This window comes from Aulonocara stuartgranti (assembly GCF_965226115.1).
Source record: "Aulonocara stuartgranti genome assembly, chromosome: 2".
NCBI classification, from domain to species: Eukaryota; Metazoa; Chordata; class Actinopteri; order Cichliformes; family Cichlidae; genus Aulonocara; species Aulonocara stuartgranti.
This window is the reverse complement of record NC_138940.1, coordinates 28,922,576-28,936,388: the sequence shown is the minus strand read 5'-3', so window position 1 is coordinate 28,936,388 and position 13,813 is coordinate 28,922,576. Positions and strand designations below refer to the sequence as shown.

General features: G+C 41.4%; 1 protein-coding gene across 1 annotated transcript; it reads left to right on the top strand.

The window, feature by feature from the left end:
• Positions 1–323: 323 nt before the first annotated feature.
• reep2 (receptor accessory protein 2) lies at positions 324–12,329 on the top strand. Its single transcript, XM_082554509.1, has 8 exons — positions 324–597; positions 2,517–2,589; positions 5,738–5,814; positions 6,077–6,197; positions 6,301–6,414; positions 7,483–7,663; positions 8,894–9,060; positions 10,397–12,329. Exons 1-8 carry the CDS (start codon positions 566–568, stop codon positions 10,466–10,468), a joined length of 837 nt encoding a protein of 278 aa, XP_082410635.1. The 5' UTR covers positions 324–565; the 3' UTR covers positions 10,469–12,329.
• The last annotated feature ends 1,484 nt before the right edge of the window (positions 12,330–13,813 follow it).

Here is a 13,813-nt window from a genome sequence, read left to right as displayed (position 1 = left end):
CTCTTATGAGCCTAAATCATTTATCCACAGATCGGTCTCATGGACATAAAAAATAATGATCATAAAAAGGAGACCAGCACTGTGTGGGTTTTCACTAGGATAAACCTGGTATGACTGTGCTCGGCTTTGGTCCTTGTCAGTGAGCAGACTGTGATTGCACAGCAAAATTATGAAAGAAAAGGATGAAATCAGTTCTTTAGTAGTTTAATAACCTAATGTAGATGACTAAGGTTGTATTGTGCGCCACTGTTGGTTAACTAGGAGGAGCACCATGGGCCACATTTTGAAGCTAAAACTACAGATTTATCACAGTGAGTCTGGCCCTTTAAGAGCCAGTCGTGTTCATCAGCGGTGGTGTTGGTGGTGATAGAGAGCAGAGCAGTCTAGAGCTACACACTGCAGAGCACATCTCCAGCTGCTGTTAGCCTACCTGACGGCACAGCAGCCTTCTGGCTCTCATCACAGCTCGTCCTGGAGGGGAATGGGGGCCACCTAGCCCGCTTACTAGCCGACTAGATTTCCTAGAAGCTGGGGGGAAAGCCTCGAAGGCTGGCGGTCCAGCAAGATGGTATCCTGGATTATCTCGAGGATAGTTGTGTGAGTATGGGCAGGGTTGAATCTGTTTTTTTTATTCTTAAACACCATAACTGCTCCTTTCATCAGCTGTGTGATGCTGAACGCCGACTAGCTAGGCTGTCCGTTTCTTGTCCTTTTTATACATACACTTCACGTGTAGGGGAAAAATAAATACATTAGATATCCTGGCATTCAGACAGGGGCGTTTAAAGCTCCTGTGTTCAATAACCACAGCCGTTTCTTTAATCAGCACAATGATGCAGCACAATCTGCATCCAGCGCTTGCTAGCCGCTCGTAGCTAACGCGGGCTGGCTAGTCAGTAACTGTAACCACCTGACAGATAATGTGTTGGCAGGGAAAGTGCAGCCTGTTTAACATGCCAGCCTCGCTGCACACAAGTAAACAGACTCCGAGCTGCCAGCCACTGCTTTTTACTTTTAAATAGCCCTCTGTGAATGTAACTAGGCGCCGTACCAACACGAGTTGGTAAAATGTGGTGCAAGGCTAAAGAAGCCCAACAGCCCAGCCAGGGATGTGTGTCCATCCATTCATATGCCACTAGCAGTGGGGCTTAATAAGACGGACAAGCGGTATCAGCAGATCACTTCTAGGCCTCCACCTGAACACGCCACATCCACACTGTGTGGATGACTCAACTAAAGCCAGCTGTCGTTATCTTGATCCATTATGCAGACACTTCACAGTGCTGCACCGGTGCTGTCCCATCTCTAGTGAAATGTCCAGATACTGTGTGCTCATCAACTGCTAACCTTAAAGTCGAACATCATGATGCCTTTGGAAGGCCCAGGTGTAGAAATGATGCTTCATCCCTATAAATGTTCTGCTTTTCCTTGATTACATAAGCAAACTGTTACTGTTATTGGCTTCCAGCTGCCTGCATCTTCCACTTCACTACACCTCAGGTAGTCATGTGTCTACTGAAGGCAAACAATGTGACTTGAATATGCATCATAATGCCCGCTGATTATCCAGCACACAAGATTAGTCATTTCTTGTCTTTGTGCTTTAAATGTGCATCTGGCCCAGTTTTTAAAGGGTGGTCAGCCTGTTTCTTTTCTCCTGTTTTTACAGCTAGTTTATTAGTCTAACCTAAAGAAGTGAACACTAAAATATTTCCAAGACTGAACAAGAGGACAGAGTGACCGTAAGGTCAGTAGTGGGCTTTCAATGAGGACACAAAGAGGCACAGGGCGTCTGCTCTGGGAGCCCGCTGGCTTGGAGGCCTGCTACGAGTCATGTCGGCTCACTGTACGGAGCAGCACACATCACTGAGCAGCGTAGTCGAACACTGGGACAGAAGACCTACTTAAGGAAGGGGGGGAAAAAATAATGCTAGGCTACCTCTGTAATTGGCATTCAACCTTTATTTACATTAAGGGTTTAAATCCAGCTATTGGTTTGCACTGTAGGGAAACTTGCATGGCCCTTCTGATCTGAGCTCTCCCTGCTGTCGCCTCACTCAGCGTTCAGTATCCTGTCAAATCAGCACATATCAGCACAGTGGCAGAGGATGCGATCAAATGCACATCAAAAACAAGGCTGTGTTTGCACAATGTCCCAGTGTGCACGTGTTCTAACACATGGTGACCCACCCCTGGTGGAAACTGTGTGTTTTTTCCATTTTAGCTCACTGCAGTCTTCCTGACTCCATTACATTGTTTCTACTCATTATCAGGCCACTTTGTTTTGACAAGTCACTGCCCAGCACTTCTTTCGTGGCATCACCATGCGGATTAAAACCACATAGACACTCGCTCTGCTCAAGTACATGTCGTCCTTTTGTGTTTCATAGAAGCTCAGAGCAGATGTGGCTGCTGTGTGGGAGTGCGTTTGTGAGGTGTCAGAGTCAACACCCAGAGGCCATGTTCTCTAGCTGAAGCCCCTTCCTCTGACCCAGTCTTGTCTGCTTTTTTTGCAGCCTTGCCTTTGGGACACTCTACCCGGCGTACTCCTCGTATAAGGCCGTCAAAACGAAGAATGTGAAGGAATATGTGAGTATAACCCCTGGTTACTAAACTTCAGCAAACCATTTTTGAGCTCTGTCTGCTCTGTTTGACCTTTAGGGTGTTTTGCCCTGAGCGCCTGCCAGCTATTTCTCCTCTAATGTGTTGAGAATCAACATGTGGCAGAGAAATGCTCTGTTTCATCAGAGCAAGCTTATTAATTTCTGTTGTCATGTTTTCTGCAATGCCCGTTCCGTTTCTTTGGCCGTTATCATTTGAAGACTAACAAAAATAGGAATCATGCTTGTGATCGGGGTGTTCCAGACAAGGCTAGAGGCATGGGATTGCAGTTTAACTAGGACACACCAGCCTTCATAAAAGAAGGGCGTTTATGCACCATAAAAACACTAAAAGACGGAACAAATCCTGCACTTTGGATTCTTCCTGATTCTTTTTCTGTTCTGCGTAGATCTTTATGAAGTTCTGATTTATAAACCTGAAGCATTTATTGTGACAGGACCTTAAAATGTGGGACTTAGTTCAGGGTATTTTAACGCTACCCTTGCTAACATTATATGAATTTACATGCAGCTCCTGATAATTGCAGGGTCATGTTGTGCACTGTATTGTGAGAGCCTATCGGGATGAATTGGACTGAGCACTAGACAAGTAGCTGGTTGTTAAAGACAATAAAAGGTTGTCTGTAAAGGTTAAAGCAAATCCTATAATTCGTGTTAGGATGATTAGATGATGTCCCAAAGAGCTTCTTTGGCTATCTGCAATGTTTGGCTTCCTCATTTTTCAAGTGCTTTCAAGTTGAGATCTGGTGACTGTGGATGAAAGTCCGTGACAGTCGACACTCTTCAGTCTTCTTTTTGGTCTAGTCGTAGTTCTTGCAAAGAGATGTGGTTGGGTGATTTATTCAGCTGCTGTAGGAGTCTTTCTAAAAAAAGAGCACCAACTGAAGGGTTTAGCATGTTAAGCACAGAGTGCACTTGGGTAAAGTTGATGCAGTGGAGGCAAAACCGTCCCACAAACATGTTTCCGTGTCGGTTTGATCTACATCTACAAATCTTATCTTTTGTAATCTATGAGCTAGGGCAACAGTGACAGAAAAGAAAGGGGGGGTGCAAATGCACAGGAGTTAACTGGAGAAACAAGAGGAAGACTAGATCACAGCCTAACAAAGATGCAGAGAGGAAATCCGGATTAGGAAAATACTCAAATCTCCAAGCAGTCTCTCTCATGGATGCTGAAGGGTCTCTTCAAGGGTTGGATAGAAATACATTAGCAAGCTTTGCTCTGACCTCACGTCTCTCCGATGGAAACAGGAACACAATCTTCGGCAGTTTCATACCCCTATCAGATGGATGCATTATGATCGTGTTCATCACTTGCTGGAAAATACAAATCAAAACAAAACAGGTGCTGCAGCTTCAGAGTGTGGTTGGAAAATCTGCGCCAGTGCAGAGTTAGTGCTGGAGAGCTTTACACTTTCACAGCACTCGACATAGTGGACTCTCCATGCAAACACAAGAGGAGTGAGCGGTGTGTGTGAGTAGAGGTGTTATTGGGGTTGTTGGAATTTGTCCTAAATTCACACTAGGAAGAGGGGAAATAAGGCGCAGGGGAACTCGGTCGAGACAGAGAATGAAATGCAGAAAGCCCTGAAAACATTCAGAATGAAGTGGGGGCGGGGGCGGTGGGGAGACTAAGATTACAACAATAAACCAGGAAGAAACACTGGAGCATGAAACTGTTTTTACTTTTCAAAATGACTCAAAATTTCAAATCCTCAAACATTCAACAAAAATTTTTTCATTTTTTCTTTATCATTTTAGACCCCAGAATGTATTTTGTTTTAATAGTTAAACATTATTCATTATTTATTTATTTATTTATTTATTTATTTATTTCACAATTGCAAATGATTCAGACCTGTGAAAATTGTCATATTTTTAAACGGATGTCTGTGCTGGATCCAGCACTGAATAACAGACTGTATTGCATTGCTCAAAAATAATTCAGGGGCACAAGTTTAACTCATAAACATGATGTGCCCTCCTGGAGGAGCTTTGAACATGAATGTACCTTTTCATGCTATAATTGGTTACAATGAGTGTAGCAAAAAGCAAAGCTGGACACTGATCAGTCAGGAGAGGATGCTAGACTGTTGTCTGTATCCAGGTGGTCTTGTTGTTGCCTCTCCTGTGGGCCCGTTGAAAGCACCTGCACCTGACTCACAATGGTTTAAGCTTCCTAAATGGACAGATTGATATCCCTGAAGTTTAACTGACTTTTTTTTTAAAAGAAACATATATGATGAGATTCCACATGAATGATTTGCTTTGGTTTAAAGTGAAATAAAGGTTCCCTGTAAAGGGCTCAGTCAGTCTATTGGATGTTTGGACTAAAATCCAAAGGATGAAGATTGTATGAAACTGCCCGACCCTTTAATACAATAATGTTTCATCGTTCGGAAAGTGCCTGGGTTTTTGATCACTGTGGATATTTTTAAACACAGCTGATTGGGGCTCTTCCTGATTACTTCATCACTGCATGAGAGAGAGGTGGGGAGATGGCAGCACTCTGGCCCTCAGCCTAGATTTGCACTGGAGAACAGTCTCCTCCTGGCTGGTTACTATGGCAACCCACCCTCTCAGTCGCTGCTCAGGCAGACGGCCACAGAAGGAGCGAATATGGGGCGGGGAAGTGTGAGAGGGGGAGAGAAGGGAGACGCCATTTTTAGAGCTGCTCTCATCCCCGTTCTTCTCTTGTTTGGCTCATTTCTAACGAGCCAAATGATCCACCGTTTGGTGCATTCTCGCGGCTGCGTCCCCGTGGCTTGTTAATGTCTTTAAATGCACCATTACCACTCAGAGCTGTTCTTATGTTGAATGTATCAGTGTATTTGATAACTGATGATTTATCTGATATTAGCAACGAAGTTAATTTGCCTGTAAATGACCAGTTTAGAAGATGACTCGCAGCTCTCTTTGTCTCAGATGTGCCCATGCATAGTGATGTGATGCGAATGGACTGAAGCATGTGTCCGATTTCTGTGTAGGGATGTCTGTGTGCGTAACCTCTGTTTAGTGCCACGTGTCTCAGCACATGCGAACTGGATGCTGTGGGTTTTCGTGTACTATTTTTAATCATGTTCTCTCCCTCCGCGTGTGTGTGTGTGTGTGTCCAGGTGAAGTGGATGATGTACTGGATAGTGTTTGCATTGTTCAGCACAGCAGAAACAGTCACAGACCTGCTCCTATCATGGTGAGTCGGGAGCTGCTTGTGATTGTAACCCTCTTTCTTCACGCGCTTATAATAAATGAACCACTTGTAAAATTAAAAAAAATCAATAGATGCTTTAATGTTCTGCTGCTGATTTTTAATACAATAATCTCTTGAAGGATCTTTTTTGTTTTTTTCCTACTTTAGCATCCTAATCTATACACCACTCATGCATACCTTTTGCTCAGTGTGTTGTTTCCTTTACGTCTCTGCCGATTGATTAACTCTGTGTTTAATTATCCAGGTTTCCATTTTACTTTGAGCTAAAGATTGCGTTTGTGATCTGGCTGCTGTCTCCGTACACCAAGGGCTCCAGTGTCCTCTACCGCAAGTTTGTCCACCCCACCCTGTCAAATAAAGAGAAGGTAAAAAGAAAAAGCCCATCAAAATCTGATGTGAAGTCCACACTGAAATGATATGACAGTGTCGTCTCGAACTCCTCCCTGTGTACTGTCCTTTGTGCTGCAGGAGATAGATGAGTACATCGCACAGGCCAAAGACAGAAGTTATGAGACCATGATGAAGTTTGGAAAACGGGGTCTCAACCTGGCTGCTAACGCTGCCGTCACTGCAGCCACCAAGGTGACTGTGTTTAAATGTACCCACAAAGATGCCTCTGCTTTTCTGTTTGCATGTGAAATACGAACTTCGGCCAAATGGTAAATAATGTTGTTATTAACTCACTTGTACAGCTAGAAAAGAGGACTGAGATGACTGTCAGTAGTTGAGCTTCCTCTAACAATTAGTCTCATAATTAAGTGGGCTCCGAATTTATTTTCTAAATGAGTTTTTTGTTCTATTCACGGAAGAACATTAACAAACGTCCACCAAGCCAGCTCACTCTGTGGGCAGTATTTACTTTAATGGGACCTCTTACTGTAATGTACATAATAAAGTGACAGGTCCCTATATATCATCTCTACATCCCCAGATGCGTATGCTTTCAGATAAGTGTTTTAAATAGCTCTACATATCATTATTAGCACTTTGACCTTCAGATCAATGTATAGATCTTGAAGGAGAGGTCAGAGTTTGACATGATATTTGAAATCTTTTTCTGACTTTCGTCAGATTAGCTCTGCAACTGTAATAGTGAAGCGTGCTATTAGATACTGAACAGTTGTTCTTGTAAGCTGCGAAACAGGAAGTTGGCGCTACTAAATCATTCTGTACTAAAGGCTTATAGCTGCTGCCGACACTTGTTCTATATTTATAGTAAAGCTTGTTGTTTGTTCCTTAATACAAAATTCCATATTAGTTAAACATGCACTCTCTAACATTTGTCATTTGTCCCAAACACAGGATCACAGATCGCATTTATCAATGTCCTCAAGTATTCACACACATTTGTTTGTAAAGGCAAATATTGTCCGTGCAGCTGCTTTTTATTAAAGCTCCACTTGGATTATTTTCATATTGATTACCCTGTTGATTATTCTGTTTAGTAAGTTAAATAATTGTAGCCAAAATTGGTCATCTCACTTTCCCAGAATCCAAAGTGGGGTCTTCCAAATATTAATCAGCTTCACCACATAATCATTGGCAGATTTTTAAAAAATGAACTTTTGAAAACTGTTTTCTTCTGAGCTCTAAGTAATGGTGGTTTTGCATATCTAATATGCCTGTTTTTGTTCCTGCTGTGACGCCCAGGGGCAGGGCGTGTTGTCAGACAAGCTGCGGAGTTTCAGCATGCAGGACCTCACTCTCATCAACGCTGACGACGAGCTGGCTCTGCACACTCCCGATGCCCGCATGAGACGGGACCCCATGGATGAGATGAGCTCGGGCGCGAGCACCCTGCCCCGGGCCAAGAGCACCTCTGCACGGCAGAGTAAGGCCGCACAACACGCATCTCCCACACGACATCAGCAGCAGCTTCACGTAGAGAAACACGGAGTCGTACACAAGTGCATGAATACACACAAGCTGTGTTTGCAGCTTGCTGACTGACCCAGAGCGTGACGACGAAGACTTCCTTTATTTAACTTCAGAGCAGGACTGGGACTACTTCGGCCAAGTGGAGTCATGTGATTTAAAGCACTGCAGGGTGGGAAGAAAGGGTGGGAAGAAAGGGTGGGGAAAGAAGGGTGGCTGAGGGAGGCAGTGCAAAGAGGATCGAGCCAGGGTGAAAACATGTGATCCCAGTGGGAGGGGAGGCTTGGAAGGAGGTCTCTTTGTGTCTCGCTGCACTGCCGGCTGGCTAACTGTGTGGGTACAAGCTGTGAGCTGAATACAGAGAGACACTGAAACAATGAAGTCACGGGGCCGAGTGGTGCATTTTAATATGTACAATGCATTTTTTTTTTTTTTTGTTCATTTACACATGACTTCTAAAACCAGACTGAAAACAGCTGAAACAAAACACTGAAGTCAGAGTTCAACTGAAATCTGCAGTGGCATTAGTAAATGAGTAGACCCTAACTTTTATGAACTAGCAAGTTCAAAATTATTTATTTTGGAATACTTTTCTTTTCTTTTTTATTCTAAATGATCTGCAGATCATCACTAAAGTAACGAGTTGTAGCTTTGCAGCTCCTAAAGTTGCTGTTTGGGATTTTTCTAATTTTATTTAATAAAACACTTTTTCTATTCTAGATGTCACACAAACAGTTTAGTTTCCTTCCTAATTTAACATTTGCAAAGAAAACTTTGTAATCTAATGGACCAGTTCTTCTGATTTTATGTCTCCCAAAAGCAAAGGATAAAAATGATTTCACAAGCTAATTTGAGTCTCTGGGAAATGGGTAAATGAAAACAAAAAAACAAACACATAAAAAGATGGAAGTGACTCCTTTTTTTTCTCTTTATTTTAAAACTGGTGGCTGTATGTTATTAAAAAAATAGATAAATGGAAGTCTCCACTAGGTGGCGTCAAAGGCTCTGTCTGTGATGATGCACTGGTTCAAGGCTACACCAAATAAATCTGTAAATTAAGCAGTTCTGTGGCAGCAGTAAAATGCAGAGGTGTGATGTTTGGTGTCTCTCAGATCATGTGGTGATGTCACTCTGAACACTCAGCTTCTCTCACTGACTGTCCATCAATCTCTGTCCTGTCCTGCAGCTCGCTCTGTGGCAGCCGCGTCCCTTATTGATGACACATCGTCCCAACACAGCTCTGACCTGTCAGACACAAGGACCGAACACTCTGATGAGGATGTGGGAGATAAAGGGCACAAACGCAGTACCAGTGTCAAGGCAACCAAGAAGCCTGCTGCTGCTAAGACAGAGGTACGGCATACACGCTTTGTAGATTTGTCAATCACAGGGCAATTTTCTTAAATTGTATATTACAACAGTCACTAGCCACTTTAAGTACAACTTCAAATGCTCATTACCCAGCAACTGCATTTAGCCATGTAGACATGGTCAAGATGACCTGCTGAAGTTCAAACTGAGCATCAGAATGAGGGAAAATGTTGTTTAAGTGACTTTGAAAGTGATTTGTTTGTTTTGTGGTGCCAGATGGGTTGGTCAGAGTATTTCGGAAACTAAGGTTTTCCCACACATTCATCTCTAAGGTTTACAGAGACTGGTCTGAAACAGAGAAAATATCCAGGGGCTCTACAGTCACCCGATCTCAGTCCTATAGAGCAGCGGTACCCAACCCCCGGGCCACGGACCGGTACTGGTCCGTGAGTTATTTGGTACTGGGCCGTGAGAGTGAGACTCGGGTGTGAAATGTTTGGTTTTCAGGGTTTTTATCGTTTTTTTATCGTTATTTTGTTATCGTTTTTTTTTTTTCGTTAACTCTGTTTTCCTGGGTCTTTTCACGTGTGTTATGAATAAATCTTTTTTTTCGGTACCGGTACTAGTTTTATTTTGTTGTATTTATGCGTGACACCTTAAAGGCCGGTCCGTGAAAATATTGTTGGGCACAAACCGGTCCGTGGCGCAAAAAAGGTTGGGGACCGCTGCTATAGAGCATCTTTGGGATGTGGGAGAATGGGTGTGGACAGAAATCTTCCAGCACATTGTTGAATCTGTGCCTTGAAGAATTCTGAAGGCAGACGAGGCCCCAGCCCTGTACTAGCAAGGTGTACCTAATAATCTGACCAATAAGTGTAGCATTGTCAGTATTTCCTAATATTTTTTTTCTTCCTCAACAATTAACCTACTTTAATTTGGTAATAGTAATATATGTATTTCGTTACTAATAACACAGTTCATTTCCAATAAAACGGTGATAAATGATTTCATGTTGCACACATTACCTCTTGACCTACATTTAGTTCTGACCCACAGATTACATGTATGCTTTCACAAGCAATTAAGTGGCCTGTGAGTTCATATAATCATACCTGTAATTACACAGGCAAGTGATACTACCTGCACCAACTGTATATACATCAGATGTTCCTGTGGTGTTTTGCAGCATCAACAGTTCACTCAGAAATCACACGCTGCTCTTTATGGAGACTTTGTTTTCACTGTTTACACAGATGAAACATGCTTTGAGCAGAAGTTACAATGCAACTAATACTTGTACTCTTGTTAGTGAAACCACTCATTTTACCAGTCTTTGATTGATCAGTAATCTCTCTTTATTTTCTTCTTCTGCGGCCAGACTCAAACCAAGACAGTGAAGAAGCCAGTGAAGAAGAAGACGACAACTAATAACGCAGAGACGCCACCATGAGTCCTGCAGCCCACACATGCACTGGCCTCCACTCGCTCCACCCACAGCCTGCAGTCCCTTCCTCCTGTTTGGTGTCCACACAAGCGCACATATACACTTTACATACATACATACATTCATTTTAAATACAGTTCTGTTAAAGTTACAGGCCCTTGTTTATGTCTCGTTCTCTTTAAGGAGAATTTAGCTGAGATTTAACTGAGACTTTTTTTTTTCTTTTTAATTTCACACAGGCCACAGTCTTCAGCTAATCTTGACCTGACCGTGTGATAGAAATCGTCCAAAGTTTGTCTTTTGAAGTACTAAAAACTGGAACTCTGGGCTCTCAGTATTTTGCCATCATTTTAAACTAAGGAGAAAAAGGCAAAATCTCCTTTGAGGCCTACATTAATTAATGAGTGGATGAGTGTGTCCATCCTTACTGCTGTTAAGCTCATCACACATGTCACTCAGGACCAGCCTGTCTTCACTCTTTTACAGCAGTGTATCCTGTCTTTGTTTAATGTTGAACTAATTCTTTTTTCTTTTTTGCGTCCAAAGTTTCATTGTTAGCTTGTCCTCAGCCTGTTTCCTCTGAGTGAGTCTGGCTCTGCCACGTTCAGGTCTCACTCTTTCACGTCAAACACAGTGCTGATGATGAATTATTTGTTCAGTGCTGGTTTTGTGATCCTCGGTCTGGACGCTACTCTGAGGTCATATGTAACTATGATCTGTGATGTTAGTAATTAATATGATCAGCTGTGCTCAGCTGGATCTGTGAAGGCAATGCTGCCAATGAGTGATGACTTTCATGCTGGTGTTTTTGAGCTAACTTATCCACTTTCACTACAGAAGTGATGTTTGTATATCATTTCCTTTCAACATTACACAGTGACTCAGCACCTCTGCATTTTCTTTTACTCCTATCCAGCTGTGTGGTGACACTTGACCTGATTATTAGCATTTCTGCACATTGGAAGCTTGGATGGACTACAGAAATATGTGAATAGTGACACAAATAAAACTACTGCGAGTGATTATTTTAGTCTCAGATATGGAGGGAGAGTGAGAGCAGGCTGTGGGTGTTTCTAAAGTTACTGGACTTCTGGTTGTCAGCCACTGCGTTAGGTATACTGAGTACACGAGAGCATGAGAGGAGGTCAGTGCTCATTACTGCTGTCAGCAGTGTGACTCTTGAACCAGTAGGGGGAGCCAAAGCCCACCTCCACTGTTAGCTGAAGTTGCTGAACCACATGTAAACACCAACATGTAAATAGTAACCTTGACTGTATATACAGTATGAGCTTGCTTGCCTTATTCATTCTTTGGGCTTAAATCAGTTTTTAATCATTTCTGTGTATTTTTCATTCTTAGTCTTGACAAATCACATGCTCTGACTGAGACCAGAGGAACCTCAGACTTCAGTAAAGACTTCTGGTAGTAGAAGTGATTATTGAATTTTAAATTAACATGTTTACTTTTCTCCTTGAGACATTTAACTCCATCTCAGTGTAGGGAATCAGCTTGTAAATTTACATTTTATCTTTGGCATTTTAGGGCCAAAAGTTGGAAACAAGACTTTTTTTTTTCTCTTTTCCTTAATTTAATGTTTACACTGAATAAAAACACATCACATACTGAAAAGACATTTTGTGTTATGAAGAGAACATTCTTCATTTTTATCTTGTGTCATTTTGAGATATTTATTGCTGATTATTTTGAGTTTAGAATCAGTATTGTATACAGGGACGTTCATTTGTACCTTGTTTGTGTCAGTTATCAAAGCTTCACATCAAAGAGGATAATTTCATGTGCCGGCACAGTGGTACCTAACAAGGTCATGTAATGGTCAATAAAATACTAATAAAGAACATTAAATTTTTGTGTTTCTGTGGATTGTCCAGCTAAATGATAATGGTATACACAGCACTATGTGGCATTAGCTCAGTTGTTTCTATTGGTGGCCTCTCACACCTCACTGAAGAAAGACACTAATTTTAACTTCCTAAAACCCGAACTTTTCCATGGCATGCATTTTTAATGTCTCTTTGCTATTTGGGCTGATTGGGACCTGATGAACATAAAAAAAACAAAGAATTGCCTAAATTTTTTTTTTTTAAATTTTTTTTTTAAATTCTTTTTCAAACCTGACTTTTGTTTCTGAGAAAAATGAGATCCACATATGAGGACATTTGTTTTCAATTTCCATAGGACAGTGGCAGTATAATGTTCTTGTAAGTAGATATCAGGCACTTGTAGAGCAGAATTTAGTATTTTGGTCTAGACAACCCAAAATGTGATGTCCATATATGTGGACGCCAGGTCCTAGGAGGATAATATTTTGGCTGAAACTTTGACAACAAACTATTTAAACTGTTTTTTAACAACTTTTTAAAATTTGTATTTTATTTATTTGCTTTTATTTATACATCGAAGACTGCAATCTCTGGTAGCTCACTGTGGAAGCTCACCCTCTCTCTTAGTTTAGTTAATTGGTGGGTTTGGGTTTGAATTCTAACCATGACTTTGATCTTTGTCACTGTTTTGATTCTGTAAACAGACAGATGATGAACACTTTGAAGAGGAAACAAATATCAGTACTAAATTGTATTCTTACAGTGTCCAATAGTCTTTATCTTATGGTGCCCTCAATCCAAAGCTCAAAAGAAAACAACATAAGATGCCAAAAAGTGGTTGTTTTACAGGAAAGTTTTAATAAAGCAAAGGGGGTATACAAGGAGCTAGAAGGATGACAGTAAAACAACTGGATAGCTGTGAAATTACATAACATGCTAATTATTCCTCCAAATACATCCAAATAGCAGTGAGTATTCTGTAAATGCATTTGTTGTATTGGTTATTCAATTAACAGAGAAAACTGTGAGGAATGTGGTGAAGGCGGAAGAAGCCTCTGCTTCCTAGAATTGACTCCAATTTCTTTCTAAAAACAAGAGAGATCGCATTATTTAAATCTTCTCTAATGCACTTTTTCATTGATCGCATAAAAGTGTTGTTCTCCTTCAGTATTTTATAGATTTCTGCCTGTACTTTTGGTGGCGATTTGAAGGAAACGTAATGAGTTTCCCGTCCACTGACCAAGAACTTTTTAAGCAGATCAAATGAACTTTCTGCCTCCTTTAAAAAATTGGATGCGGTTCGAATATCATCATTTTTAAGTGTCTTTATATCAATTTTCTCTTTATCCAATGCCTTGAGGAGCTTCCTTTTGATAAGTTTTGGTACGTTTTGATTTTCCAATTCACTTTTAGTGTTTTTACATTTTTCAATATAAGAATTAAAACCACTGTTGGGAGATGAGATTTCGTCAAATGTAAGATAATTAAAATAGTTTGGACCACATATGCC

What these genes read in the sequence shown, in the direction of transcription:
- reep2 (XM_082554509.1), top strand. Translation starts at nt 566, where the DNA reads ATGGTATCCTGGATTATCTCGAGGATAGTTGT. An exon ending in CGAAGAATGTGAAGGAATAT is followed by an intron (nt 2,590 to 5,737) that starts GTGAGTATAACC and finishes GTGTGTGTCCAG; the next exon opens with GTGAAGTGGATGATGTACTG. An exon ending in GAGCACCTCTGCACGGCAGA is followed by an intron (nt 7,664 to 8,893) that starts GTAAGGCCGCAC and finishes CCTGTCCTGCAG; the next exon opens with CTCGCTCTGTGGCAGCCGCG.